The sequence below is a fragment of the Petaurus breviceps genome, unplaced genomic scaffold (assembly GCF_028583685.1).
Source record: "Petaurus breviceps papuanus isolate PSGF00001 unplaced genomic scaffold, PetGlider_PUasm1.0 84, whole genome shotgun sequence".
Lineage (NCBI taxonomy): Eukaryota > Metazoa > Chordata > Mammalia > Diprotodontia > Petauridae > Petaurus > Petaurus breviceps.
In genome coordinates, this window is record NW_027186645.1 from 8,690,188 (window position 1) to 8,716,019 (window position 25,832).

A 25,832-nucleotide genomic window follows, 5' to 3' on the forward strand; every position below is an offset into this window, starting at 1 on the left:
ACACACACACACACACACACACACACACACACACACACACACACACAGAGAAAAAATTGCTAAATCAGCAATTTTTTTTTTCAATTCTTTGCATGAAAGATTACTAGCACATGGAATAAGCAAAATCACACAGAAATTATTTTTATCTACCTGAACCCAAACCAGTATCATTAGGGAGATAAAACAGTTTCAGAGAGAAAGCACTATTAAAGTTTAAGAACAATCTATAAATTAATTCCATAAACATTTCTCTTCCTATGATAAGAGAAATGGGCCAAGTTGCTTAACATAGCTGGGCCTCAGTTTCCTCACTGGTACAATGATGGAGTTGAATGAGATGGCCCCTGAAAGTCCCTTCTAGTTTTAAATCAATGATCTTAGATTTAGATAAAAGACATGTTCAGGACTTATTTTTAGATAAGCCATAGCTACCTACCTCTGCTGAGCTTAAGACAAGGACCCAAATTCATTAGGTAAACCACACTACCTATCAGAGGAACTGGAGAACTGTTAAACAATGTGTTATCTGAGATGCATTGAGGAAGGAAATCAGGAAGGGCTTTAGGAGTTCATTGAGGCACTCAATTAAAAAGCAGTTAGGAACCTAACAGGTGAGGAGGGGGAGGAAAAAGTACATTACAGGCACAGATTTTGCTGAGGCCACTGGTGTGACTAAAGCATGGGACCCTGGAGTCAGGAAGGCCTAAGTTCAAATATGAACTCAGACACTTGTTATCTGTATGAACCAAATGTTCTTGCCTCAGTTTTCTCAACTACAAAATGGGAATAATAACAGCATCCAGGGTTGTTGTGAGGTTCAAATGAGACAATAGAAAGCACTACTGAAATGCTTGTGCCCTTCCCTTCCCTATATCAGCAAACATACAGAAGTATGCTTGGTGGGTAGTGAACAGTTCAGTTTGGCTTATGTACAATGTATAGAAGGCTGGGTTGATGGGCTGAAAAGGGAAGACAGCACTAGCCTGTGGAGGATAAACTAAAAATATGAAATAAATATAAATAACAAATATAAACTCCTTTATCTGACTTCATCACCTGACCATCCCTTTCGAGGTTTCTTAGACTTTGGTCTCCTCCATACACACTATCCATGTTCCAACAACACTGGCCTACTTCAATGCTACCTGTCCCCCATGCCTGGAAAGATCTATCTATACATTCACCTTCATCTTGGAGTTTCTCTGACTTCCTTCAGAACTTAGATCAAATTACACTTACTCCAGGAAGCCTTTCCAGGTTTTCCACAGCTGTTAATGTCTTTTCCTCTCAGAATCATGTACATACACACAGATTCTATCTCCCTAGGTTACATGTTGATCCCCCCTCCCCCACATTAAAATAAAACAGCCAGGGACTGTTTTTTGCCCTTTCCCCGTTTTTTATCTTCAGCCCTATGGCCTGGTATATAGTAAGCACTTAATAGATTCTTGTCCAAATAAGAACCTCAAATGTCAGGCTTGGGAGTTTGAACTTTTCTCAGGAGAAAACATGAAGCCACTGAAATTTTTAGAGCAAAGAAAGGAGGTGACAACCCAATGCATAAGAAAAGTGATTCTGGCAGCAGATTTGTGAGTAAAAAGTGGAGATGATTAAGAAGAACCTATTAAGAGGCTTATTGCAATGGTACAAGTAGGAAGTGAAGACCCCCAAGCCAAGGCTGGTGGCAATGGGGATAACTGTGACTGGACCCAAGAAATGACTGATAGTGAAGACAAAGGTAACTGCAAAGTTGTGATTGTAGGAGACTCACTAATGGTGGCTCCCACAGAAATAACGAAATCAGAAGGAGTGAAGGGTTCCAAGGGAAGGCTGCATGGGACCGTGGAGACCCACAGGAAGCACTGAAGTGACTTGTCAAAGGTCATACAGCTAGTCATATGTCGAACTTGAAATAAAAGTAGATCACTGCTATGATCTCATTAACCCTGCCACAGAGACTTTCCAAAAGTAGCAGAGAATCAGAATAAAACTCAAGGGTTTGTTTTGTTTTGCTTTTCAGAGATAAACCACTACACTGTAGTACTACGCAGAAGGACCATCATGTGATTTCAGCCATCCGTACCATTGGTTGGGTTACATCTTCTATCTCACCATTGCTCGCAACTGCACCCTCCCCCACCACCACCATCATGAGACTCCAAGACACTGAATTCCCCATCTCTGAGTAGTCCTTCCAGCTCTCCTGCTCCCTTACTCCTCCCTCCAAGCCTGTTCTTTCAATTCAATTCAGTTCTTCAAGAAGCATTTATTAAGCTTCTACTAAGCAAATGCAAGGCACTGTGCTAAGTTCTAGGCATAGAAAAACCCAAAAATGAACTGCTCCTGCTTTCAGGGAACTTACATTCTCTTGGGGGAATAAAACATGTAGACTAGTAAGTGCAACATAATTTCAGAAGGGATAGAGTATTAACAACTAAGGTGACCAAGAAAGGCTTCACAGGAGGTGGTACATGAGCTGAGGAGCCTAAAAGGAAGCTAGTTCTAAAATGCAAAGGTGAGGAAGGAGTGTATTCTAAGCAGGAGGAACTGCCTGTCCCAAAAGCGCAAAGGCTGGGGATAAAAATGCTAAGTTCAGGGAACAGGAGGTAGGCCACCACAGTTGTAACACAGAGGGTACAAAGGGAAATAATGCATAAAGGGAAAAAAATTCCAGGTACACTGGAATTTTATATAGTAAAAGGTTTTAAATGCTCAAAAGACAAATTTAGATTTTTTTTTTCCCTAGAGCAACAGGGAGCCACTGAAGACTCCTAAGCAGGGGAGTGACATGGTCAGAACTGTATGTGCTTTAGGATTTGGCAGCTACATAGGAAACAGATTGGAAAGGTGAGAAAATGGAATTAGGCAGCCCAGTGAGGATGTTAATGCAACAGTTAGGTGAAAGATGACAAGGGTTTCAACTAAGGTGGTGACTATGTGAACAAAGTTAGGGAAGGATGCAAGAAAGGTTGTAGTGATAGAATCAAGACTTGGCACGTGACTAGTTATGGAGGATGGAGAAGAAGAGTGAAGAATTGAAGCTGACTCCAAGACTATGAACTTGGGTGGCTCAAAAGATGATGGCAAACTTCAGAAGAAACTGGGAATTTTAGAGGAGAGACAGTCTGGGTATGGATGAGAAGGGCTCTGGCTTTGGAAATGTTGAGTTTGAAATGGCTACAGGTCACGTGGTTGGAGACGTCCAGATGCTAGTGATGTGGAACTGGATCTCAGGAGAAAGAATAGAGTTAAATATTTAGAAGTCAAGACATAAAAATGATTGTTGAACTTACACCTGCATCATGTCCTTCAGCTCCTCAATTCCTCCATGTTTTACCAGTCCATCAGCCCAGTTCTGTCCTCATTTTCCTCCTTACTCAGTTTTATCATAATGCTCCATCATTTCAACAATGGTTTTTTTCCTCCACTTAAGAAGCCTCTCTTCACTCTTCTTATTACCCCTGCATCCAAGCAAACTCCTATATCAGTCCAGTGTAAATCAATTCAGTAAGTTTTTACTGAAGAGCTTGAGCATAGAAATTCAATAGTTCCTGCCCTCAAGAAGTTTCCAATCTTACAAATAACCATAAATACAAATTTTAAAAAATACAGGGTCATTGGAGGAAAGAATGAACTGGGGGGAAAGAAAGCAGAATTTGGAAAGGTTGAATGAAAAAGGTGGTACCAGAGCTCAAGCCTTGAAAGAAAGAAAACATTTGGAGGGATGGAAATAAAGAGGGATTATATTTTAGACATATATGAATGCTGTCTGGCCAACAGCCACTAGTCCAATTTAAATAGAATTTAGAGCATATACAAGTAGCATCATGAAATAAGGACAGAAAACAAGCTGTGGACAGGTTTTGGAGGGTGTCAAGTACAGGGCTGAAGAACTGGTAGGTTGCTACCAAACTGACATTCCGTAGTTTCCTCTTTTGAATCTGCCTTCTATCTCTGGGCATTCCTTATGCTAAACAGCTGATCTGGAGTAGGGTACAGAAGGGTGAAAGGTGAGAAAGATTAGGTTTCTCTGAGTATCAACTAATGTTCTGTGCATACTGTACCAGGACATATTGACTGATTATGGGCAACCCACAGTTTTATAGGGAAGGAAGGAAGGAAGGAAAGAAGGAAGGAAGGAAGGGAGGGAGGAAGGAAGGAAGGAAGGAAGGAAGGAAGGAAGGAAGGAAGGAAGGAAGGAAGGGAGGAAGGAAAGAAGGGAGGAAGGGAGGGAGGGAGGGAGTTAGGAGGGAGGGAGGGAGGAAAAAAAAGAAAGAAAAGCACTTGCCCTAGCCAACTCTTGGTACTCCATAAATATTTAGTAGTCACTTATATTCACCCCTCCAAGAATTTTTTGAGAAAGAATAACAAAACTCTGGCCATTTTATTTCCTTTGCCTAGTCTTAGAAAATATTTTTTAAAAGGCAAAGTGGTGTACATTAAGCATAAGATCAGCCAAGGTTCCAGTGAAAATCCTTCCAGGAAGGAAGAGAAAAAAGAAAAACATCTTCCAGCTATTTAAATTGCAGCTGAACTCAGGTGTTTCTATTGTACTTGAAGACTAGTCATTCATTACAGCTGTGTCCCTCACCAGGGTGAGGAAAATCTCCAACTCCACCCCCCCAAAAAAAAATTCTATTCTTTTGCAGGATGCTGAGTTGGCCAGGATATGAGACACTCCATCAGAGAAATATTTCCTCAGGCATACTTCTAAACTGTAGAGTCTTAGTAAGCCATATCACCATCATCTTCTCAAGTCAAAATCTCCACTTTAAAGTTTTGCAAGAAAAATACACCTGCTTTTTCCTGAACACCAAACTAATTTCTCTGAAACAAGCAAACACATCATTTAATACTTTAAGAAAAAATACAGGAAGGTTCGTTATGTTTCTCGGAGTCCAGCACAGTGCCAAACACATATTTCAGTAACTTTGTATTGACTCTTTCTAGCTTCCAGTGGATGGCCTATGTCATGCTGGTGTTTAACCATCGGAAGAACTAAACTAAGACAAAGAAAACGATTTTTTTCTCCTGCCTCTCTCCCAAGGATAGGCCTGTTCCCCAGGACCAGAATTCTCTTACTTCCATACTTTCACTTCCTTCAAGGCCCAATTCAAATGTCACCTGATTTGTAGCATTTGCCCATTATCAAGGTGTAAATAAATGCTGATATTGAAAACTTAACAATTATGGTTCAAGTTGGCTCCAGCACACCCCCACCTTCTTCCCTTTCTGAAGTCTTCTCCCAGCCAGAAGTTCTCTGATGTCATTACATTTTGTATTCTTCTTATTTACTTATATTTTATTTCCAGTTCTACTTATCTCTGTGGTTTAGTTTACCCCCACTAGATGTTAAGCTCCTTGAAGTCAGGAATTGAGTTTTATTTATCTTTATCTCCACCTACCCCACTTCCCCTGGCATCAAACAGAATCATGCAGTATTTAATGTATACATAATAGATGTTTGTTAGATGAATGAACTTAGTACTCTACTCAGAGAAGCAGGGTTCCTCAGCACGCGATCAGTTACATTCTAGGTCTTTCATGCCACTGTCACATCTCCAGTGTTTGTTATTGTTGTTCAGTCGTATCTGACTCTTCATGCCCCCTTTTAGGATTTTCTTGGCAAAGGTACTGGAGTGGTTTGTTTGCCATTTCCTTCTCCAGATTATTGTACAGTTGAGGGAAATGAAGCAAACCGGATTAAGTGACTTGCCCAGGGTCACACAGCCTAAAAGTATCTAAGATCAAATCTGAACTCAGGAAGATGAGCCTGAAAGTATCTAAGGTCAGTTTTGATACTCAAGAAGATGAGTCTTCCTGATTCCAGGCTAGGGCCTCTATCCACTTTTGCCACCTAGTTGCCCCCACATCTCCAGTATAAGTAAAAAATAGCAATCTGACCTAGCAGATGGATTCTCACCCTCACTGGCAGCCAGGACACAAGCAATAGTGATAAGAAAAGATACCTAGAACCTTGCTAGAACCTTCATTTTAATTTTGTTGCAAGCAGTAGCAGTTTGAAGAAAGGAACAAGGAAGCACTTCAAACACTTGGTTTGCTGGTTCTGTAGGTCAAAAAGAGATATGTATGTAAGGTGTGAAAACAACAATTCAGGAGGGTAATTCTTCAGGAAAATGCACATGCAGTAAAACCATTAAAAAACCTTTGGATCACTGACAAGTGTGTGGCCAAGGCTGTGGGGTGTGGAAGGAAAGGGGGGAGAGAGAGGGAGATGGATGTAAAACAGACAATGGAATTAAGATTATAAACAGGAGCTTACATTAAAACTGTAGTGCTTACTTAACAAGCTCCCAAGGGCAAGGAATCTATTCATTTAACTCTTGTCACACTGGACAATCCCTAAAAAAGTGAGTCTATTTCATTTAAACCCTCATAATGGCAAACCAGAATCTGGTCAAATTGTCTTGTTTGAGCCAAGCACCATTACAAACTTCTCCAAAATATTCCTGGGATATAAACTTGTCTTAAGAAAAAAAAAAAGGATGTGTGGAGGGGCGAGGGTGAAAAATTTACAAAATAACAGAATGTGCAAGCTTATTCTCAAACTGAAAATCCTGAGTGCTTCATAAAGGGTGTTGAATTTTTATTAAATGTGAATTTGTTTCATAGCTTTAGAGAAGAGATGAATATTCTTTTTTCCCCCCACAATTCAAACCTAAAAAAGCAGTGTGAATGCTAAGGCCCAAAGTGACTATAACAATGGTTAAGAGAGGGTGCTACACAGTAGCAGTATCACATTCAAGCAAACTATTTTGGAGAGGAAAATTGGTTTTAATTTGTAACTCTGGAAGAGGGAACTTTATAGAGTTGAATGACAAACTGAAGTCAGCTGCTTCAGATACAACTCATTCCAGCCAACCGTTTCATCCAAAGGAAATACCCTATACCTTTACAGTAGGTAGCTCAATTTTTACATTCAAAGCACTGTATTTATCACAATTATTTTTTTTCAGCATTGCTAAGTCATCTCTGATAAAAATGTCAAATGCAGCATACTATCTATAATAGAAAGAACACTGAATTTGGAGTCTGGGGTGCTAGGTTCAAAAGCTAACTCTACCCTTGCTAGTTATTATGAGAATGGGCCATTCATTTAACTGTGCCTCAGTTTCCTCATATGTAAAATGAGGGCAACAATACTTGCACCACCCAACTTTCCAGGAGTTATAGGACCTAAGAAGCTAGGTGGCACAGTAGCAAAAGGGATGGACTTGGAATTAATAAGACCTGAGTTTAAATCCTGTTTCAGACCTAGGTGTGTACCACCAAGCAAGTCATTTAACATCTCTCAGCCTCAGTTTCCCCCTCTATAAAATGAATATGATAATATTAACTACCTCAGTTGGTCTTTGTGAAGATCAAATGAGCTAACATATAACAAGCACCAGACAAATGCCAGCTATTATTAATAATATCATGGATTCTGAGCTGGAAAGGACCTTAAAACTCAGTGGCCTCATCTCATCAATGAGAATAACGAAGGCCTAAGAGGCTGTGACTTACCTAAGGCCACATGGGAAATAAATAGCAAAGCCCATATTAAAAATTCCATCCTCTCAGATTCCAAAATACAGCACCCTTTCCATTGTATCATGTACAAGGAAAGTGCTTTACAAACATTAAAATGTTGAATAAATGTTTGGTATAAACTGAAGAGTCTTTGGAAATTATTTACATATTTACCCTAGTATTCAACTATATAAGAATATTTCCCTAAGGTTAGTTTGGATCTGGAGTCAGAAGCCCCAAGTTCAAATCCTAACTCTAATGCTTAGAACCTCTGAGATATTAAATAAGGAATTTAAACCTCCCAATAAATCAGCTGGCCTCTGAGATCCCTTACAAGTCAAGATCTAAAATCCCATAATCCTATTGCTTTGTTATGCATTCATAAGGAGGAATAAGTCTGGATTCTATTTACTAAAATGTTATTTACACATTCTGTTGTTCAACATACTTTTTGGAAACCTCAAAAACATGTGCAATCTGGCATAAAATATTTGTTTGGGTGGAAACTGTCACAGAAATAGATATAAGTAGCACCTTAGCCAAAGAATATACTGGTAAGAAAGAAAATTTTACTATTTTAAGAAAAAATAATAAAGCTTATATATTACCAGTTTTACAAAGATCAATTACAGAACTCAGTTCTTTCTTTTAGTGAGAGTCAGAAGGTAGATGGCACAGTGAATAGAATGCTGGACACAGCATCAGGAAGACCTGAGTTCAAATCCAGTCCCACATTTAATAACTGTGTGATTCTGGGCAAGATACTTAAACACTACTATACTCTTGTTTCCTAATTTGTGTAACTGGTAAAATGAGCTCATATTAGTAAATTTTTGCAAATCCAAAAGTGCTATCTAGATGCTAGGTATTATTATACCTATTCTTATAGTCCTGAATATACATCAATAAAGGGATAGCTAGTCTACAGTTAGGAACAGCTAGGTAGCCCAGTGGATAGAGCAATATGCCTGGAGTCAGGAAGACTAGAGTTCAAATCTGGCCTCAGACACTTAGAAGCTAGACAAGTCATAGCCCTTTTTGCCTCAGTTCCTTGTCTATAAAATGAGTTAGAAAAGGAAATGGCCAACCACTCCAATATTTCTGCTAAGAAAACCCCAAAATGGGGTCACAGAGAATCGGACAAACTGAAAGAACTTAAACAACAACCCTACAGTTGGGAAAAGGTCCTTTTGTCTACACTCTATATCCAAAAATAATCTACAACTATATAAACTGGGCCACCAACCAATTACACAACTAATAAAAGGAAGGATAAATTGATACTTTGAAGATAAATCTGATTGTATTTCATCTACATTTTTGATAATTCAATTAAGTGAATGAGTAATGAGCTTGCCATCCTTTGTATACAAAGGTGTCACTACTGTCCCACAGTCAACAGAGCATTCACTTTGAATTAATTAATTTTCTTGTAATGGTTTTAGTTTTGGATGGTGTTATTCACTTGGTCTTTCTGATGACTGAGGACCAGTTAGAAGGCAAAAGAGTAGTTTTTCATGACAAACTGCCCTATATAGGGAGAGAATCCATGATCTTAGCCTGATTAGGATTATAGTCATAGAAGCAACAAACCCAGAATTTCAAGGAGAGTCCAACAGCAACCTGAAGCTTGAATCCCTTCAAGCAACATCCCAACAAGTGGTCATCTGACCCCAGCTTGAACACTTTACAAAAACTCTTTCACAAACTTTATCCTCATTTGATCCTCACAATAGTTCTGTGCTGTAATCAGGACAATTGAGTTTACCACTCCAGCTTATTTAGAAAACAAGTCACATAAGCTGTCTTGTTCCTTTTAATTACGATCAACAAACTTGGTCAAATGGAGGAGCTGGTGCCAAGTGGCATGGTCTCCTTTGCAGTCCTACAACTGATAATGCATCCCAGTGAAAGAGATTGTGCTTTCCTTTCTTAAGGTCATTAAGAAGCTTTTTTTTTTTTTGCCCTGGAAATGAAGTCTAAGAATAAGTGATCAATATATAATTGATTAAATCTAAGGAAGAAGAGATTCCAGAAATTAGAGGGGCACCTTTTCTTAAAAGTTACAACAACTCAGAAGAAAGAAATGCATCGGTCCAATGTTTAAGAAATAACATAGTGTATTTGGTTTGGGGCTTTTTTTTTTTTTTTGGCTCAAGTAAGAACCAAGTTTATGTTTAGAAGGCATTGTAAGTATAGTAGAAAGTGTATAAACACAGGATATTTGTCATATGACTATCATAACCTTGATTATGATCATTTGATCTCTAAATGTGTAAAATCAGCTATGCACAAAGCTTTCTCATTAATGTGATTCAGATAATACAATGAACTGAAGGCAGAAGTAATGTTACTATTAAACATTTTTAACCATTTTCTATTAATATCATTTGTATAAATGACTACTGACCTTGAGTAAGTATTTCAGGGCCATATCTTCTGAATGAAATGAATACTTAAGGCTATGTTTGCATGTCAAATATCTATGATTTTACATCCCACACCCATGAAGACGGTAACAAATATATAACTTGGTAGGTGAGTCATAGAAATGCCTGAGGCACCAGGAAGTTAATAGGCTTGCTCATGATCTTCTAGGACAGTAGTGTTAGGTACTGTTTTAACTTAGATAGGATTCCTAATCATAAAATCCAGCAATCTATACATTATACCACAATGCCCTTCCCCTTACAGAATTAGATTGACTAAATGATCTCTAATTGTGACTAATATAATTTGAACATCCTCAGGGATGATAACAGGGGTAAAAAGAGGATTGATTCTCAGAAGAGTTCTGGAAGAGGCAAGTTCACTGAAATTCTTAAAATCTTACCCTGCTTACATGCCACTTCCTCCAAGAATCTTTCGCAGATCACGTCTTTTATAGAAATTAAACTCCAAAAAGTAGCTCAGCTTAAAACTTCCTAAATTTGTACTGTTAAGTTTCTTGTTTTCTTTCTATTTTGGGATGTGGGGTGGGGGGATTTGGGAAGAAAGGCTTCATTGAAACATTTTTTTTAATTTAGGATGAAAAAAGATAAAAGAATCTTCTTCTAACCATAAATGAGAAAGCTCACAATTAAATCTATTTTATATCTTTAAAATTCTCATTTCAACCTAACAAATATTTAAGGATCTTCTCTAAGCAAGGCATTATGCTAGAGCTAAAGATGAAAAACAATGTAGTCCTTGCCTCTAATTATCTTGTCCACTCACAATGGTAAGGAAATAGCTTTAAGACAAACAATGTTTCAATATGAGAACAAATATCCTATGCTTAATACTCATAACAACTTTCCTATCCACTTCTCTTAACTACTTTGCATTAGATTGTAAACACCATGTGAGTGGGAACTGTTTCATTCTTTGTACTTGTTAGTAAGTCAGTAAACATTTATTAAGTGCTTACCAAATGCCAGGCACTATGCTAAGTACTGAGGGTAAGTGCCTGGGAAGTAGGAGGTGTTTAATAAATACTTGATTAACTGATTCATAGCACCTTGTAGATTCCTCACTTGTAATAATCAGTCTAGAATCATGGATTTAAAGCCTGCATAGACCTTAGGGGTCATCTTAGACCAATTCTCCTTTTAAAAGGAAATCAATACCCATAGCAGTCAAGTTACATGCCCAAGGTCACAGAGGTAGTAAGTAATAGAACCAAGATTCTAATCCAGGCCTTCTGACCCCAAATCCAGCATTTATCCATTCCACCACATCATGCTGCTTCTATCTGTATGTACAAAAATCAATCAACAAACATCTTAACCCTTGTGCCAGGTATCTGGAGCTAGGATACTTCATTCTTATCTCTCCTAATAGATTCTAAATTCCTGCAATTTAAGTAGTGCACTTTCCTTTCAATTAGCATTTTGTAAACTTAGGCATTTATATTCATCTATATAATATTTCTTACTCCCCATACTAGTTTAATAACTTATGTATTCAGCTTCATTGTTTGGAACATACTTCCGTCATAACAAATATGTGAGTTATGGAGTATCATTCACCTTTACAGATGAGGAAACTGAGGCTCAGTGAGGCTAAAGAATTTGCCTGCACAGAAACTAGGTGAGTCACCTAGTTTTACAAATCCCTTGAATAAAAGAATTTGTTTGGTAAAACTTGGACTCAGACAAAAGGCTGCATTCAAGGACCTAGAAGGTCACATACGGCCTTGAGCCTGTGGTTCCCCATCCCTGGTAGACCAATATCTTACATCATATATCATGATAAACTCAAAATGGCTACATGATTAAGACATAAAGAGTGATACAATAAGCAAATTAGGAGAAAATGAAATAGTTTACATGTCAGATTTATAGAGAAGGGAAGAATTTAGGACCAAATAAGACATAAGAAGCATTACAAGATGCAAAATGGATCACTTTGATTGTATTGAATTAGAAAGGTTTTGGATAAACAAAACCAATGAAACCAAAATTAGAAGAAAAGCAGAAAACTGGGGCAAAAAAATTTTTACACCAAATTTCTCTAATAAAGGCCTAATTTCTCAAATACATAGAGAACTGAGTCAAATTTTAAAAATACAAGTCATTTGCTATTTGATAAATGGCCAAAGGATATGAACAAGCAGTTTTCAGAAGGAGAAATCAAAGGTATCCACAGTCATATAAAAAAGCTCTAAATAATTACTGATCAGAGAAATGCACATTAAAACAACTGAGGTGCTACCTCAAACGTATCAGATTGGCTAATATGACAGAAAAGGAAAATGATAATTGTTGGAGAAGATATGGGAAAACTGAGACACTAATGCACTGTTGGTAGAGTTGTGAACTGATCCAACTATCTAGAGAACAATTTGGAACTATGCCCAAAGAGCAATCAAATGGTGCATACTCTTTGCCTGAGTCTGTAGCCCAAAGAAATTTTTTTTAAAAAGGAAAAGGGCCTATTTTTACAAAAATACTTAGAGCAACTCCCCCAATTTGTAATGGCTAAGAAACCGAAATTGCGGACATACTCATCATTTGAGTAATGACCAAACAAGCTGATATATGATTGCAATGGAATATAATTGTGCAACAATGAGAAAGCTGATTTCAGAAAAACCTGTAAAGACTTACATGAACTGAGACAGAGTAAAATGAGCAGAACCAGGAAGACATTGTATACAATAACAGCAATACTGTACAATGAACAACTATGAATGACTTAATTATTCTCAGCAACACAATAATCCAAGATAATTCCAAAGGACTGATGAAAAATGCCATCTGCCTCCAGAGAAAGAATTGATAGGGTCTGAATACAGACCTAGGCATAATATTTTTCACTTTTTGTTGGTTGAAGTTTTCTTCCACAAAATGACTCATATGGAAATGGGTTTTATAGGACTGCACATGTATAACCTATATGAGATTGCTTACCGTGTTTCCCTGATAATAAGACACTGTATTATTATTTTTTTTGGACAGAAAAACACCAGAGGGCTTATTTTCAGGGGAGGGCTTATTTTAATGAACATTGACAGCAATTTTAATAAACAGGTAAATGTGAACAAAAAAATGTACCTTTATTCAATAAGCAAATCACTGGGGATGAACAGGATGACGCGCTCACTGCTGCAGCTCTGATTGGATGCAGCGGGAGTGCGGCATGCGTTTCACGGGGAGGGGGGGGCGGTGCATACAGAGAGTACTGTAATGTAGCGTGTAGCGCAGGGGATCACCTTCACTACAGTAGCAATCTCAATAGGGCTTATTTTTGGGGGAGGGCTTATTTTAGAGGAATCTTACACAGTAAGGGGAGGGCTTATTTTCGGGGAAACACGGTACTATTGTATCAGGGAAAGGGAAGAGGAGGGAGGGAGAAATAGAGTTTGGAACTCAACCAAAAAAAAAAAAAACCTGAATGTTAAAAAATGTTTTTACATTTAACTGGGGGGAAAATATAATTTAAAAAAAAAGAGAGAGAATTTGCCTATAGTCATACAGCTGGTAAGTGTCATAATCTGATCGCTTTGACTTCACATCCAATTTCTACCTCATACTGGAGGGTAAGGACCAAGGTGTTCATTTTTTTAACTCTCCCACCACTAAACACAGCTTGTCGTTCACGTAATTGTCGATGAATGACTGAATAGACTAATAGAGGATTTCTATTTTAGCCTCCTTGTAGGAAGTCTCCTATGAGACTGTGACTCTACCCCATTGACCTAAAACAAATCAAAACCTTTTTTAAGCTCAGTTTCTTTTCTGTAAAATAGGGATAATAACACCTGCTGTTCCTAATTCATTCAGTTGCAGTGAAAATCAAAACAGAATACAAGTGAAACTGATTCAGAACAAGGGTCATACAAATCTAAGCTTCTATCATCATAATGATCCTCAGTCACTATTATTTATTATTAAAATTGTTAAGAACAGATTAAGTTAAATGACTATAATCATCTAGAATTCTGCCACTTCAAGAACCAACCTACAACCAAGTAGTAAAAGAAGACACAATTATTGATCTATTGTATGAAAAGTATCTCTAACTTGGTCATTCTGGAAGAATTATCACTTGGGAAGGAGCTGTAAGAAAAGGAAATCAATAGTATAATCCCAAAGCGACAACATGCTAAGCCAGATACATCTGTCACCTTCCTAATGTGTTCAAACCAATCAGTGAGATTTTACCAAGAGACAGAAATAACTCTTACCCCTACTACTTAAGAACAAGTTCAAAATTATACACCCAGTGTTGGGCTCTTTCTGAGTGCTATTTTCATAGCATTACAATCACACATTATTTGTATACAAAAAAAGAGTCATGAAATAATTTTTTAATTATTTAAAATTAAAAATCGCAATAGCAATGAACAAAACTAAAAGAAAAATAATGCCCTCCTTATTCTGTCCCAGACAAGAGTACAATTACATGGGAGGACAGGGAGGGGGAGAAAAATTAAAACTCAAAACTTATGGAAGTGAATGTTAAAAACTAAAAATAAATTAATTATAAAGAGTACTATTACATTTTATTTTTGAAGGAAACACAACTTTAAAATAACTTTCATAAAGAGGCAGGTATTAGTTCTCTGTTAGAATAAAAGAACCTAAAAGAAAAACCAGTCAAATTCAGTCAAAACATCTCTAGAAAATAACTTACATTTATATAGTGTTTAAGAATTTATACAGTATTTTCACTCCAACAGCCCTTTGAGGTCATCATCCCCTTTTTACAGTTGGGAAAATGGAGTTTCCCAGGGAATAAGTGACTTGTCCAAGGTCACACAGCTACCACAGAGCTGTTCAAAACTGATCTTCTAACTTTAAGTCTTATGCTCTTTGCATGATAGTATACTTTCCTCTTCCTGGAAAATGTAGGGAGGTATTTTTGATAACTGAGTATGTTTATGAACTCCTCAAAAGCAGATACCCCATCTAATTTAGATATTTATCTCCCCCAATGCCCAGATTATATAGTCCATAATTTTAGTGAATTCTCTTATGTTGACTGTTTCCAATTTATCCTGTATACAGCTTGTTTGCTCATAGTTGTTCATATGTTGTCTCTCTCAGTAGTTTCTGAGCTCCTTGAGGAGCTCAGAACAGTCTTTTATCTTTTTTTTTTGTAGCTATCCCCTGACTGACCTAATAAGTATTTTTTAATGAATGACTAGTAATGATATTAATGTTGGTCTCAACAACAGTACAATAGTAGAGGTAGTACTGAATAGATCCTTTACATACAAGATTATACTATTAACTTGGAGCTGGTATGTACAGCATGCATTCAGAGTTGTTTTACCTGTTATGTTAATGGCTTTGCACTGATTCATCCTTAATCCCTTACCCAGCCAAGGGTGTACATTTATGAATTAGGCAGCTGACAAAAGTTAGAAGTGCTGTCTATGGTCATAGAACAGAAAAAAAAAATAACTAATCCACATGGGGATATTAGAGACAATAAAATAACTCATCTGTCTATAGTGCTTTAGGATTATAAAGTATTTCCATCTATTATCTCACTTGAGCCTCACTACAACACTGTGAGATAGACTGGGCAAATTTTATCCATCCCATTTTACAGGTGAAGAAACTGAAGCTCAGAAAGATTAAAAATAAGTTGCCCTAGAGCACAGAGCTAGTTCAATGGCAAAGCCCTCTTCAAGTTCAAGCCTTTCATTCGCAGTCCAGGCCTCTTTGCTATGCTGTATACCAGCATGTCTCTTCACTGTAGGCACCACACAGCTACCTGCTGAATGAAATCTTGAAGCAGTCATGCCTTCAGTGCTCTGAACTATTTCTGTGGGCAATCCCCACTTACACAGAGAAGGAAGGTGACCTCTTTATCTTGGTAAAATTATTCAGTCTGCAGGAAATCAGAAAACATTTTGAGGGGGGTGAGTATGTTTTACTCACCATCAGAGGAACTCCTCTTGGAAGGATCAGACAGACTGTGAAAGTGAGCAACTGCCACCTGGCTCCTAGCAGTCCCTCCAAGAAACCAGGTGGCTTTTGCTTAGTTCTTCATCTTGCTTAAAAATCATTTTTGGCATGCCATGGGAAAAGTATATACCACACAGCAAGCTTTGCAAAATGTAGATGCTCTTCTTTCTAAAGGGTACATATGATCGCTAGCTACAGCTTCTGGGAATGTAAATCATCAAGGAGTCTGACCCTTTCATTTTTCCGGTGTAGGGACTGAGGCCCAGCAAAGTCACAAAGCTAGTCAATGGTAAATTCAGAACCGGAACTTTGGTCTCCAGCATAGTCAGCCCAATGATCTTTTCCACTCTGCTAACTCATGGGAGCTAATAACCAGAATGGCTCAACTTAAAAAACATCCTCATTTCATCAAGAATAACTTTTTTTTAAAATAACACTCAAATGGTAGGATTATATTATACTCAGAAATTTAGCTTGATTCTTATCTTTCATAATTTTCCAATTTCAGACAATTCAGGTCCATGACAAAACAGATTGTTTTGACAGAAAGGTGGTTCATCAGTTTAAACGTTATAGGCTGTCCTATTGCCCAGACAAGAGAATTTACATTTCCAATCCATTTTTGAAATACATACACACACATAAACATATACACATATACCATTTATTATAAAATAAAATGGAGAATATGGATTATATTTGTGATATGTTAGGACAGATATATAAAAGGCACAAACGTCTTCTTGGTGGACACACACAGATCACTAGAAATTTTTTTAAAAGTCCCACAGCAAAAGTGTTAGATTTTTCACAGGTATCAAAGACTGAACACTTCAGGTTGTAAAGGATCAATTTATTTCAATTAGTGATTAAACTAAATGACAACTGGACCAAGAATTGCAAAAACTTTGATAATCATAAAATACCCTTCCCTGGTGTTCATAGGAACTACAGAACATACTCACACATATCAAGGGTAAAAGGGGGGAGGAGGAGGGAAAGCCTTGAAGCACCAACAGCCACAAATAGTTCTCTCCATGGTGAAGAAAGAACCTCTGCTTGCTGGAGTATCCTAGCAAATTTTTCTCGGCACTCCAAAAAATCCTAACAGATGGATGGTGAACAACTAATCAACCACAAGCCAAATGCTTGAAAAATAATAAAAAATATTATTAGCCCTCAAAGGTTTGCAGTATAAATGACAAAGGGATGCAACAATTCTGGCTAGAAACACTCATCTTTCCACTCTCCCCCTTCCTCTGCCACCTTTTCCCACTCAGATAAGTGGCCTCCAAATCACAACTATCACCACACAAATCTGAGCGGTTTTGCTGCAGCTTGAAATACTTGACTGATAATATCCTGTTTGCCACTCCAGGAAACCCCAGAGTGGTTTATCAGACCCTGCCCATAGCTGTAAAGAAAAGAGAGTAGGAGAGCTAATCGATACTAGCAACCCAGCTGTGACCTGGCACATAAAGAAATAAAGAAAATTAATCCCATCGATAATCTCTATAATTTAACACTTGGAAGAAAGCAACATCTGGGATTAACTCCAAATGGGACGGGGTTGCCCAGAATGGGTCTTGGCTTCTTGCACTAATTGTTAAACCCGGTGCAATGAGATGATACTGAGATGATACCCTCTTCCTTAGGCTCAGAAACAAAGACAAACTCTTTAGGCTTCTACCTAAACATGGAAAAAAAATAAAAGTGACCAAGGAAAAGGAGAAAGCTGGAAAGAATGACTGTCAAACACACTCCAAACACATCTAGAAGAAACTATTGTCTTGCTAACCACTCAACACAGCAGAATGCAGAATGAAGGCTTTTAATAGGTCAAGCAAAAGACGAGATGACTTTGTTTAATCACTTCACAAAGTCAGTTCAGAGGGCTCCACGGTCCTTCCCCCTGGCAAAACTGGAAGGGGGGAGAGGGTCCCCAGTGAAAATGACTCCCACAAACAGCACTTTGATCTTCCTTTTTTAATTGCAGGAAACGAATGAGAGGGGAAGAAAGCAGATTTTCCACAGTATCCACATCTACAGAGATCTGCCCTTTTCAAAAGCACTGCCTGGCGGCAGTAGATGGCAGATAAGAAATAAGGGCATAATAGATAAATTCTATAAATGTTCTGATCTCAGTGAGACCTTTAGGGCCGTGATTAGCCCATTTTTGTTTCAGGACCTTCACTTGCAAGCCCCATTTCTTTCTTTCTTTCTTTTTTAAGGCAAACCCTGAAAACCCAGGAGTGGAGGGGGAAGGGGAGAAGGGAAGAACCCAGCTTAATTCAAGCACGAACGGGAACTCTAGTCCCTATTAAATGGGAGGAGGGAAAGGAAGGGAGAATCCAGTGTTCATCAGTCAACATTAATGTCCTTTGTTGTTCACCTTTGCACAGAGGAGCGAGTGTTTCAGTGTTTTCCTTTTTCTCAAAACGCCAAAGTCAGACAGGTCTTTTCTTAAAACATACCCTCCAGCCTAGGTCTGACCTACGCTTAGCCCTAGATCACTCCCCAGAACTGAAAATCCACTTTCCAGCTGTCCCCCCACCAAAAAAACCCCACCCCGTTCCCCGCTCCCCGCAATGACCCCAGGATCGGACCGGACGCAGGAGCCAGAAGTGGAAACATAACCAAGTCCTCGTTCCTTTTCAAATGACAAGGAAAAGGAGCAATTCAACTGAAATTCACAGAGAAACTCTCCCACCCCTCAAAAACACTTCGTACAAAATACAAACAAAAATATGCGGGCGAGTGGGGGGGGGGGAGGAGAAGGGCGTTAGTGAAGGAAATAGAGCGGGCTCAGTCTCCTGTCAGAATTGCTTCTTTGTAGATTATTGCACATTTTGCACTCTGGGGATGTTGATGCGAGCCAGAAGGAAGGGTTTGCCTTCCCTTTCTGATTTTGTTGGTTTCGGGTTTTTTTTCCCTCCCCTTCCTCTCTTCTCTCTCCCAACCCTCCTCCCGGGAAATCTCTGCAGCTGATTGTCGTTTCAGATCCTGGGGTTTGGGGGGAAGGGAGGACGAAGAAGGGGAAAACTAGGAAAGGGACTCGCCCTTTCCCTTGCAACTTGACACACACATGCACCCATCTCCACTTCCAAACTCCTAAGACAGAGATGGGAGTAGGCAACGCAGAACTGAAGGATCCGTTCCCTTTGAATCGACCGGCTGATAGCTAGCCAGCGGATCTGGAAGGGGAGGGTAGTGAAGGAGGGGGAGGGTGCGTGGGTTTTTTTGGGGGCGGGCGCGAGCCCCCCAATGGGGGGGGCCGGGATGTGTGTCTCTCCCCGCTTTGAGATGATCTGCATAGCACAGCACCGTATCAGGGCAAAAGAGGGAAGCAAAAGGGGGACTATATTATGCCACAACTATCCATTTCCAGCCTCACCTAAATATAGGGGGCAAATAACGAGAGGAGAAAAAAGAAGAAAGGGGAAAATTGCAAACACAGGAGAGAGAATAAAAGTTCGCCCGGAAAAAGACTCACCTACGCCGTATTTCTCGTGCTCTGTAGGTATCCACATGGCTAAAGGAAGATTCTGTTGTCCCTCTCTATTTCTCTTCTATTTTTTCCCCTCTCACACCTCCTCTAAGGAGCTCAAAACAATAAACCAGAAGCCAGAGTAACAGCAGCAGCAATAGAACTAAAGGCAGTTCAGCGCTCTCAGTCCTTGAGCAAGAGGGAGAAGGGTCAGGACTGGAGTCTGCCCAAGCGCTGACACTGCGCGGGCTATGCTGCCTACTGATGCTAAGGCTGCTTAAGCTGCTGTAGCTGGGGTGCTGCCGCCGCTAAGGCTGCTACCGCTGCTGCACCTCTTCGCAGCTTCCTCAGACGCGCTCCCGGGGATTCAGACGCGCAGGCATTGTTCTGATTCACTGAACTAAGCGAACACGCCGGGGCACTCTCGGGCGCACCGCCCCCACTGCCTTCCTCCACTCCACTCCCCCCTCCTCCCTCCTCCCTTCTCTGCACCTCCCGATGCATGATGGAGATTGTAGTTCTCCACCTCACTCCCGAGAAGGGACCGGACACTAGCGATCGAGGAGGAGCTTATGGAGGTCCCTCCCCCTCTCCCTTGTTCGGTTCTGCTGAATAAGAGTGGTTTGAGGCTACGTCTGGGAGTGGAGGAAAGGCACAATTTGGGGGTGGGGTGAGGTGTAAATTCTCTCCTAGGTTCTTACTGGAACTAGACTCCCCATTCCCTCAGATATCTCCCCCTGCAATAGAATGGCTTCTCCTGGGACTGAGAGGGCTGCAGCTGGAGAAGATGGTGCTGACGGCAGCAGCCGCAAATTCAGTGATGCAGGTGAGTTTGGTGGCCCCCTTGAAGCAGGGCCCTTAGTGCCAGAGGCTTTAGTTTTATTTTCTGCCTCCTCTTTCAGTCGTCCCTGCTGCAACACAAACCCTCAAGTCAAACTGACTTCCAGAAAGAAGAGCTTGCCAGAGCCTTAAAGGCTGAGCTTTCTGCAGCCACGTGTGCCCTGGGAATGGCGCGGTGAACCGGGGGAGGGCAGGAGGCGCATATTTGGCGCTGTTTGCCTAAGAGTGGGTGGAGAAAGGAGGAGGAAATGCCACCTCCCCTCCCCGAGCTGTTAGGGAACCCTTTCTTGGCTTTTCCCTTCCGGTTTTGAAGTAGCGCCCATCATGCGCTCCAGCCCATTCAATCGCTTTGGGTTGGTTTGGATTGTAATTGGGGCGTATATTTATGACACTGGAAATTAGCAAGTCTCTCCACCTCCCTTTCCTCAGCCTTGACTCTTTTTTTGTGATTAGTTTGGCATCAAGAAACTTCTTTTATTTGCGTCTTGCGTCTTCCAGGTATGAAGGTAGCGATATCTTACAGTTTTCTTCCCGCTGGGAGAAGTTTGTGTGCTCTGAGCTTTCTCGGTTCTCTGCCAAAAGACCCTTGAGAGGAGAATATTGCTGCTGGGAGTCTTGTCAGAGATCCGAGGACTTGAAGGAAGGGAAGAGGAAAAGAACTTGCACTCTTAGCTTCAGAGACGATTCAGAGGGCTCTGGACTTTTCAGTGACAATCGTTTGGGTCGTGTTTTGGCAATCACCCTTACTTTCACCATTCCATGGCTTTGGGGTCTCTGGAAGACTTGTGTATGTCAGAAATAAGAAATTAAACTTTGAGGGAGAAAGCACTCTGGACGAGAAGCTAAATCTGGGGGAGGAGCCTCTTGGTTGAGAAACTAAAATTGTGGGAGGAGCCTCCAGTTTGAGTCTTTTCGGGGATCATAGGAGTAGAGTTATAAGTAACATCCGAGACCATTTTAATCCAGCCTCCTCATTTTACTGGTGAGGAAAAAACAACCACAAAAAAGGAGAGGAGGAGGGAGTTAAATTACTTTCCTGAGGATACACAGGTAGTGTCTGCCCCAGTCCTGCTTGTAAGTCCCAGACTGCTCTCCTACTTCCTGGCTTCTTCCTCTTTTCCCCTGGAGGAAAGGAGGGCCTCCGGGCAAAGAATATAGAGAGCTGTAATAGTATCTTGGAAGTTACCATTTCTGGGGGGAAAGTTCTTTTTGCCCTGGCTAAGGTTTAGTACATCTCTGCTGAAGGTTTGTTTTTTGTTTTTGTTTTTTTGCTTTTACAGTTAATAACCTTGTGGTCAAAAACTGAGTTCATCTCATCACCACAAAGTTAAAGTGTTGTTACTAACCACTTCTATTATCAAAATTCCCTAACCCTAAAATTATTTTTTAAAAGTACCTCTGTCAGTGCTATATCTTTTAAACTGGATGCTGAGTCAAATGTTTATCCACCTCCACATCCTAGACAGTTAATTATTGAGTTATTTGGTCTTCATTTTCATGGACCAAGTGCTTGACCCAACTCTCATTTGGGGGAAACATATAATTAAAGTTCTCTAGATGCTAGCATCTCGGGAAGGTTATTTAAGACCCATAGATGTCACATTTAGAATGGTCAACAAGCTGACTGTTGAAGAGAAAATGATGTCTAAACTTTCACATTTGGTCCTGCAAGAGGTTCTTAAAATGGAAATGGACCAAATGAGAAAGCTGAATATAAAGCTGACCCTCAATAACTCCTGAATCAGAGTTTTTGGTTATTTTTTGTTTGATTTGTTTTAATGCCATTAGTAGTCCAAATTTAGAAATTCCTGAAATCAGTATCTAATGAAGGACTACCAAAAGATGCACTTGAAACCATTCCCCAAAGACAGTTTACAAAATTACAGAAGATGCCATCCTAGATCAGACCAACCCTGTTGTCTCTCTTGAAGTGGACACAGGGATGTTTTATAGAGAAGCCACAGGGTGCACGGAATACTGACTTTAGAATCAAGAAAACCTGAAAGACATTTATGCTGTGACCCTAACTAGACATTTAACCTCTTAGCCACAGTTTCTTCATCTATGAAATGGGAATAATAATTGCTAGCTTAAAGGCTGTTGTGGGGTCAAATGAGATGATGTGTGTAAATCAGGCACAAACCTTATTACTGCATAAATGTCACATTTATATTGGTTGACTTCTATAATGTCACACCACACATTTAGCATTCTACCCCCAAATTCCCTGTTAGTAACCCATTCATAGCATTACATAAATTTTTCCAGACTAACTTCAAAACTGTAAATCACTATAAAATTTAAAGGAACATTGTTATCAAGCACATTTCTATTTTTCATAAGTGAAAACCCAGGCTAATAAATCTTGCATGGTGTTTAGTGCCTGTTGTGTATTGTAGTATTCCCATTGAATTCATCTAAAACAACCTCCTTTAAGAGAGGCCTTCTAATTCTAAAGGTAGCATGCTGTAATGGAAAGAGTACTGAATTTGGGGATCAGAAAGCCTGGCTTTGAGTTCTGACTCTACCTCTTACTAACATGGTAACCTTGGGTAACTTAGTAAACATTTATTAAGCACCTATTATGTGCTAGGCATTATATTAAATCCTGGGGTGACCAAGAAAGGCAAAAGACAATCCTTGCCCTCAAGGAGCTCACAATCTAAAATAGACAACAACATGCAAACAATTGTGTAGAAGCAAGTAAATTCAGAGCAACTACTCTGAGACTCCATTTATTTATCTGTAAAATAGAGGTAATACTTGTACTTTACCTACTGTGAATAAAGCAGTTTTAGAATTACGAAGTGCTATATAAATCTAGGCTAGTACTTGTAAGTTTTTTTAGGCCTAGCCTAATATTTTAGTATGAAGCCCATTCTTATGGAATGGGGAATTATGCTCAGTATCTGAGGGCATGTCATTGTTGCCCAGATTCCTTCTTTGATATATTTGGTGTCTGGATTCTGGATCAGTACAGTACTCCGCTGGAGACCTACCTGCCAAAGGCATCTTAGAGAAACATGGAGATGTCACATCTGCCCCAGGATGCCTCTACCAGAGATTCAGCAATCAGTCATACAGAACAGAACAAATACGGAGGAAAGTTGGCAGAAATACCAGACAACTTCAAGTGGTATACTTGTAAGCTTCCCCTGAGCCACACCTGAGTATTCACTCAGAACAAAATACAAATACAAACAAAACAGAACAAATACGGAGGAAAGTTGGCAGAAATACCAGACAACTTCAAGTGGTATACTTGTAAGCTTCCCCTGAGCCAGCCTGAGTATTCACTCCCTCCCACACAAAGCACATGAAATTAGCCCTCCAACCCAGGTGCTTCTCTGGAACTCCTTTGCAGGACAGAGCCCCAACTTCTTCAGGTTCCTCTTCCCTTACATTCGTTCCTAGCAACAGGTGCAGGTGGTAGGGTGAGTCTCTAAGCGGTACCTCCAGTCCTGTGAGAAGAAGTCTGATGAAAACTTGCTCTCTGAGAAACTCTAGGACAGGGACTACAAGGATCCCAGAAATTTCTCAAGTCACCATCTACTCCTTCAGGGAGAATTTGTGATTACAGTTCAATTCTGTACATGCCTACCATGTGTGAGACACTATGTTAGGTGGCTAGGACTGGACTAGATGATCTCTGAGATCTAAATTCCATAGATACCACACAGACCTTGCCTTGCTCTTAAGGAGCTTAATGAAATAAGGACTGGGTGAGGACACGTGTACACAAACAATTACGATACAAGCAAGAGCCATTATAAGTAAGGTTTTGGGCAAGATGCTGCAAGGATAGGTTGATCATTCTTGTGATGGAGAGGTCAGGGCAGATCCCACAGGTAATAATGATGATGCTAGCAGACACTTATATAGCACCAAGTTTTACGGAGGGATTTATGTTCATTCTCAGCCAGTCTTGGAACAACACTGTTAGGTAGGTGTTGCTCTTATCCCTATTTTAGAGATGAGGAAAGAAGCTTAGCAAGGTTAAGGGACTTGCCCAAGGTCACACAGCTAGTGACTCAGACATTGGTATCTTCTGACCCCCCAGTTTGGTATTCTTCGGGCAGTGAACATAGTGCTGATTGGACTTGAAAGGAGCAGGGGCTATCTCAGTTTTGAATTTGCTTCCTCAGCTCTTAGTTCGGTGCCTGACACATAGTAAGCTATTAATAACTGCACAGTGATTTATTGAAGTCAGAAGACTCATCTTCCAGGCCAGCTTTTCTCACTTACATTCTAGCTATGTGATCCAAGCAAGTCCATTTCCTTCTCACAGGCCAGGTTTCTTCATCTGTGAAATGAGGGGGTTAGAGGAATGATCTCTGATGTCTCTGCTAACTTAACATTTTGTGGTTGATTACTGGGTGAGGTCATACCAATTCATCATCATCCCCTTCCCATGCATATGGACCACAACCAGGAAGTCTCCATGCCCTTTAAAATCCAATCTGGAGCACTGAATTGTAATGGAGGAGAAATAGTCTCTAGTACCAACTTTACCACCAGGCGACTTTGTGACGGGATCTTCATTTTTGCCTTAGTTTCTCCTTTTGTAATTATAGGACAGCACCACTTGCTTTCTTTATCCACCTCATAGGAATAGATAATGGAGCCCAAATAAGATAAGAGATCTCCAGAGTAAGAGCACTATATATCTAAGATATTATTATGATTCTTATCTGGTTGACATGTAGGAAAAAAGTCATCTTAGTTCATCTCTTAGAAAAAACAGATCTATGCTGATATTGTTGGGAAAGAAAATGCTCCAATCTTTAAAAAGCATCCCAAAGGCGTCACAACACCAGCAGTATCAATTAATACCATCCAGACTTGTTATCTTACCGCCTTCTTCCTTAGAGCTGCAGAAGGCAAGCTTTTCAGGAAAACCAGGAAAACAAGATTACAGGCATATAGAGAGGCAAAACAAGTTGGTGGATTAAACAGGGAGAGAGAAAATGAATCTCTTATTTTGGTACCCTTGTTAAATGGAGATACCATTTTAGGGAGAGTAGAACTTCACTCTACCTCAATGAATTAGCTTTACAAAAGAATATGTTAAGGCTGATCTGTCCTGTATTCAGTCTGTGGTAATGTCCTGTCACACTGTCCTTGAGGGCCCTGTGTCTTCTCGTCTTTGGGGCTTTTGTCCAGATGGGCTGGGACTTGGACGGCTGTAGTTAAGCTTTTCTAACTATCTGTGGGGCAGCTTGGTATCATCAAGCTACATGTTGTAGAGCTGAACTAAGCCAAATCTCACATACTTTTAGTCCTTGGGGGGAGCCAGGGTAAGAAAACAAGCAGAAAAGGAAATCAGCTCTTCTTTTTCTCTTTTTAATGTCTGCAGTATACTGAATTTCTAGGTTCTGCGAAATAATCCTGGGAAAATTTAGAAATGTGTTGATGATTATGACCTCTGCTACTAGTAGGTACATTTCTAGAATTTCCAGACTGAGAGAGAAAATATTCATGGGCTCTGAAAGTTGTCCTCCCTCAATTCTTTCTCTGGATGTCCTTCACATACAACTCAGTCTCCAAGAAACTGAGATGAATGACCTTGA

The 25,832-nt window shown here is 39.8% G+C and overlaps 3 protein-coding genes across 4 annotated transcripts in view; 2 read left to right on the forward strand and 1 right to left on the reverse strand.

Annotated features, from left to right (window-relative positions):
• Positions 1-19,874, reverse strand: part of DOCK4 (dedicator of cytokinesis 4) — a 577,420-nt gene extending 557,546 nt beyond the window's left edge. Inside the window, exon 1 of the mRNA XM_069107030.1 lies at positions 19,429-19,874. Within this exon, the coding sequence (XP_068963131.1) occupies positions 19,429-19,465 (37 nt within the window). The 5' untranslated portion in view covers positions 19,466-19,874. The remainder of the gene's footprint in view (positions 1-19,428) is intronic.
• The window catches only part of LOC138176270 (uncharacterized), a 364,696-nt gene that overhangs the window by 48,750 nt on the left and 290,114 nt on the right, over positions 1-25,832 (forward strand). The gene's annotated exons all lie outside the window — the stretch shown is intronic.
• Positions 20,013-25,832, forward strand: part of ZNF277 (zinc finger protein 277) — a 172,585-nt gene continuing 166,765 nt past the window's right edge. The window contains exon 1 of one of the 2 annotated variants that reach the window (XM_069107032.1): positions 20,013-20,248. Coding sequence is in view for 1 of the 2 variants with exons in the window: in XM_069107031.1 (XP_068963132.1) it covers positions 20,170-20,248 (79 nt within the window). In the remaining variant the exon portion in view is untranslated. The remainder of the gene's footprint in view (positions 20,249-25,832) is intronic. The other variant, XM_069107031.1, reaches the window with a different exon arrangement.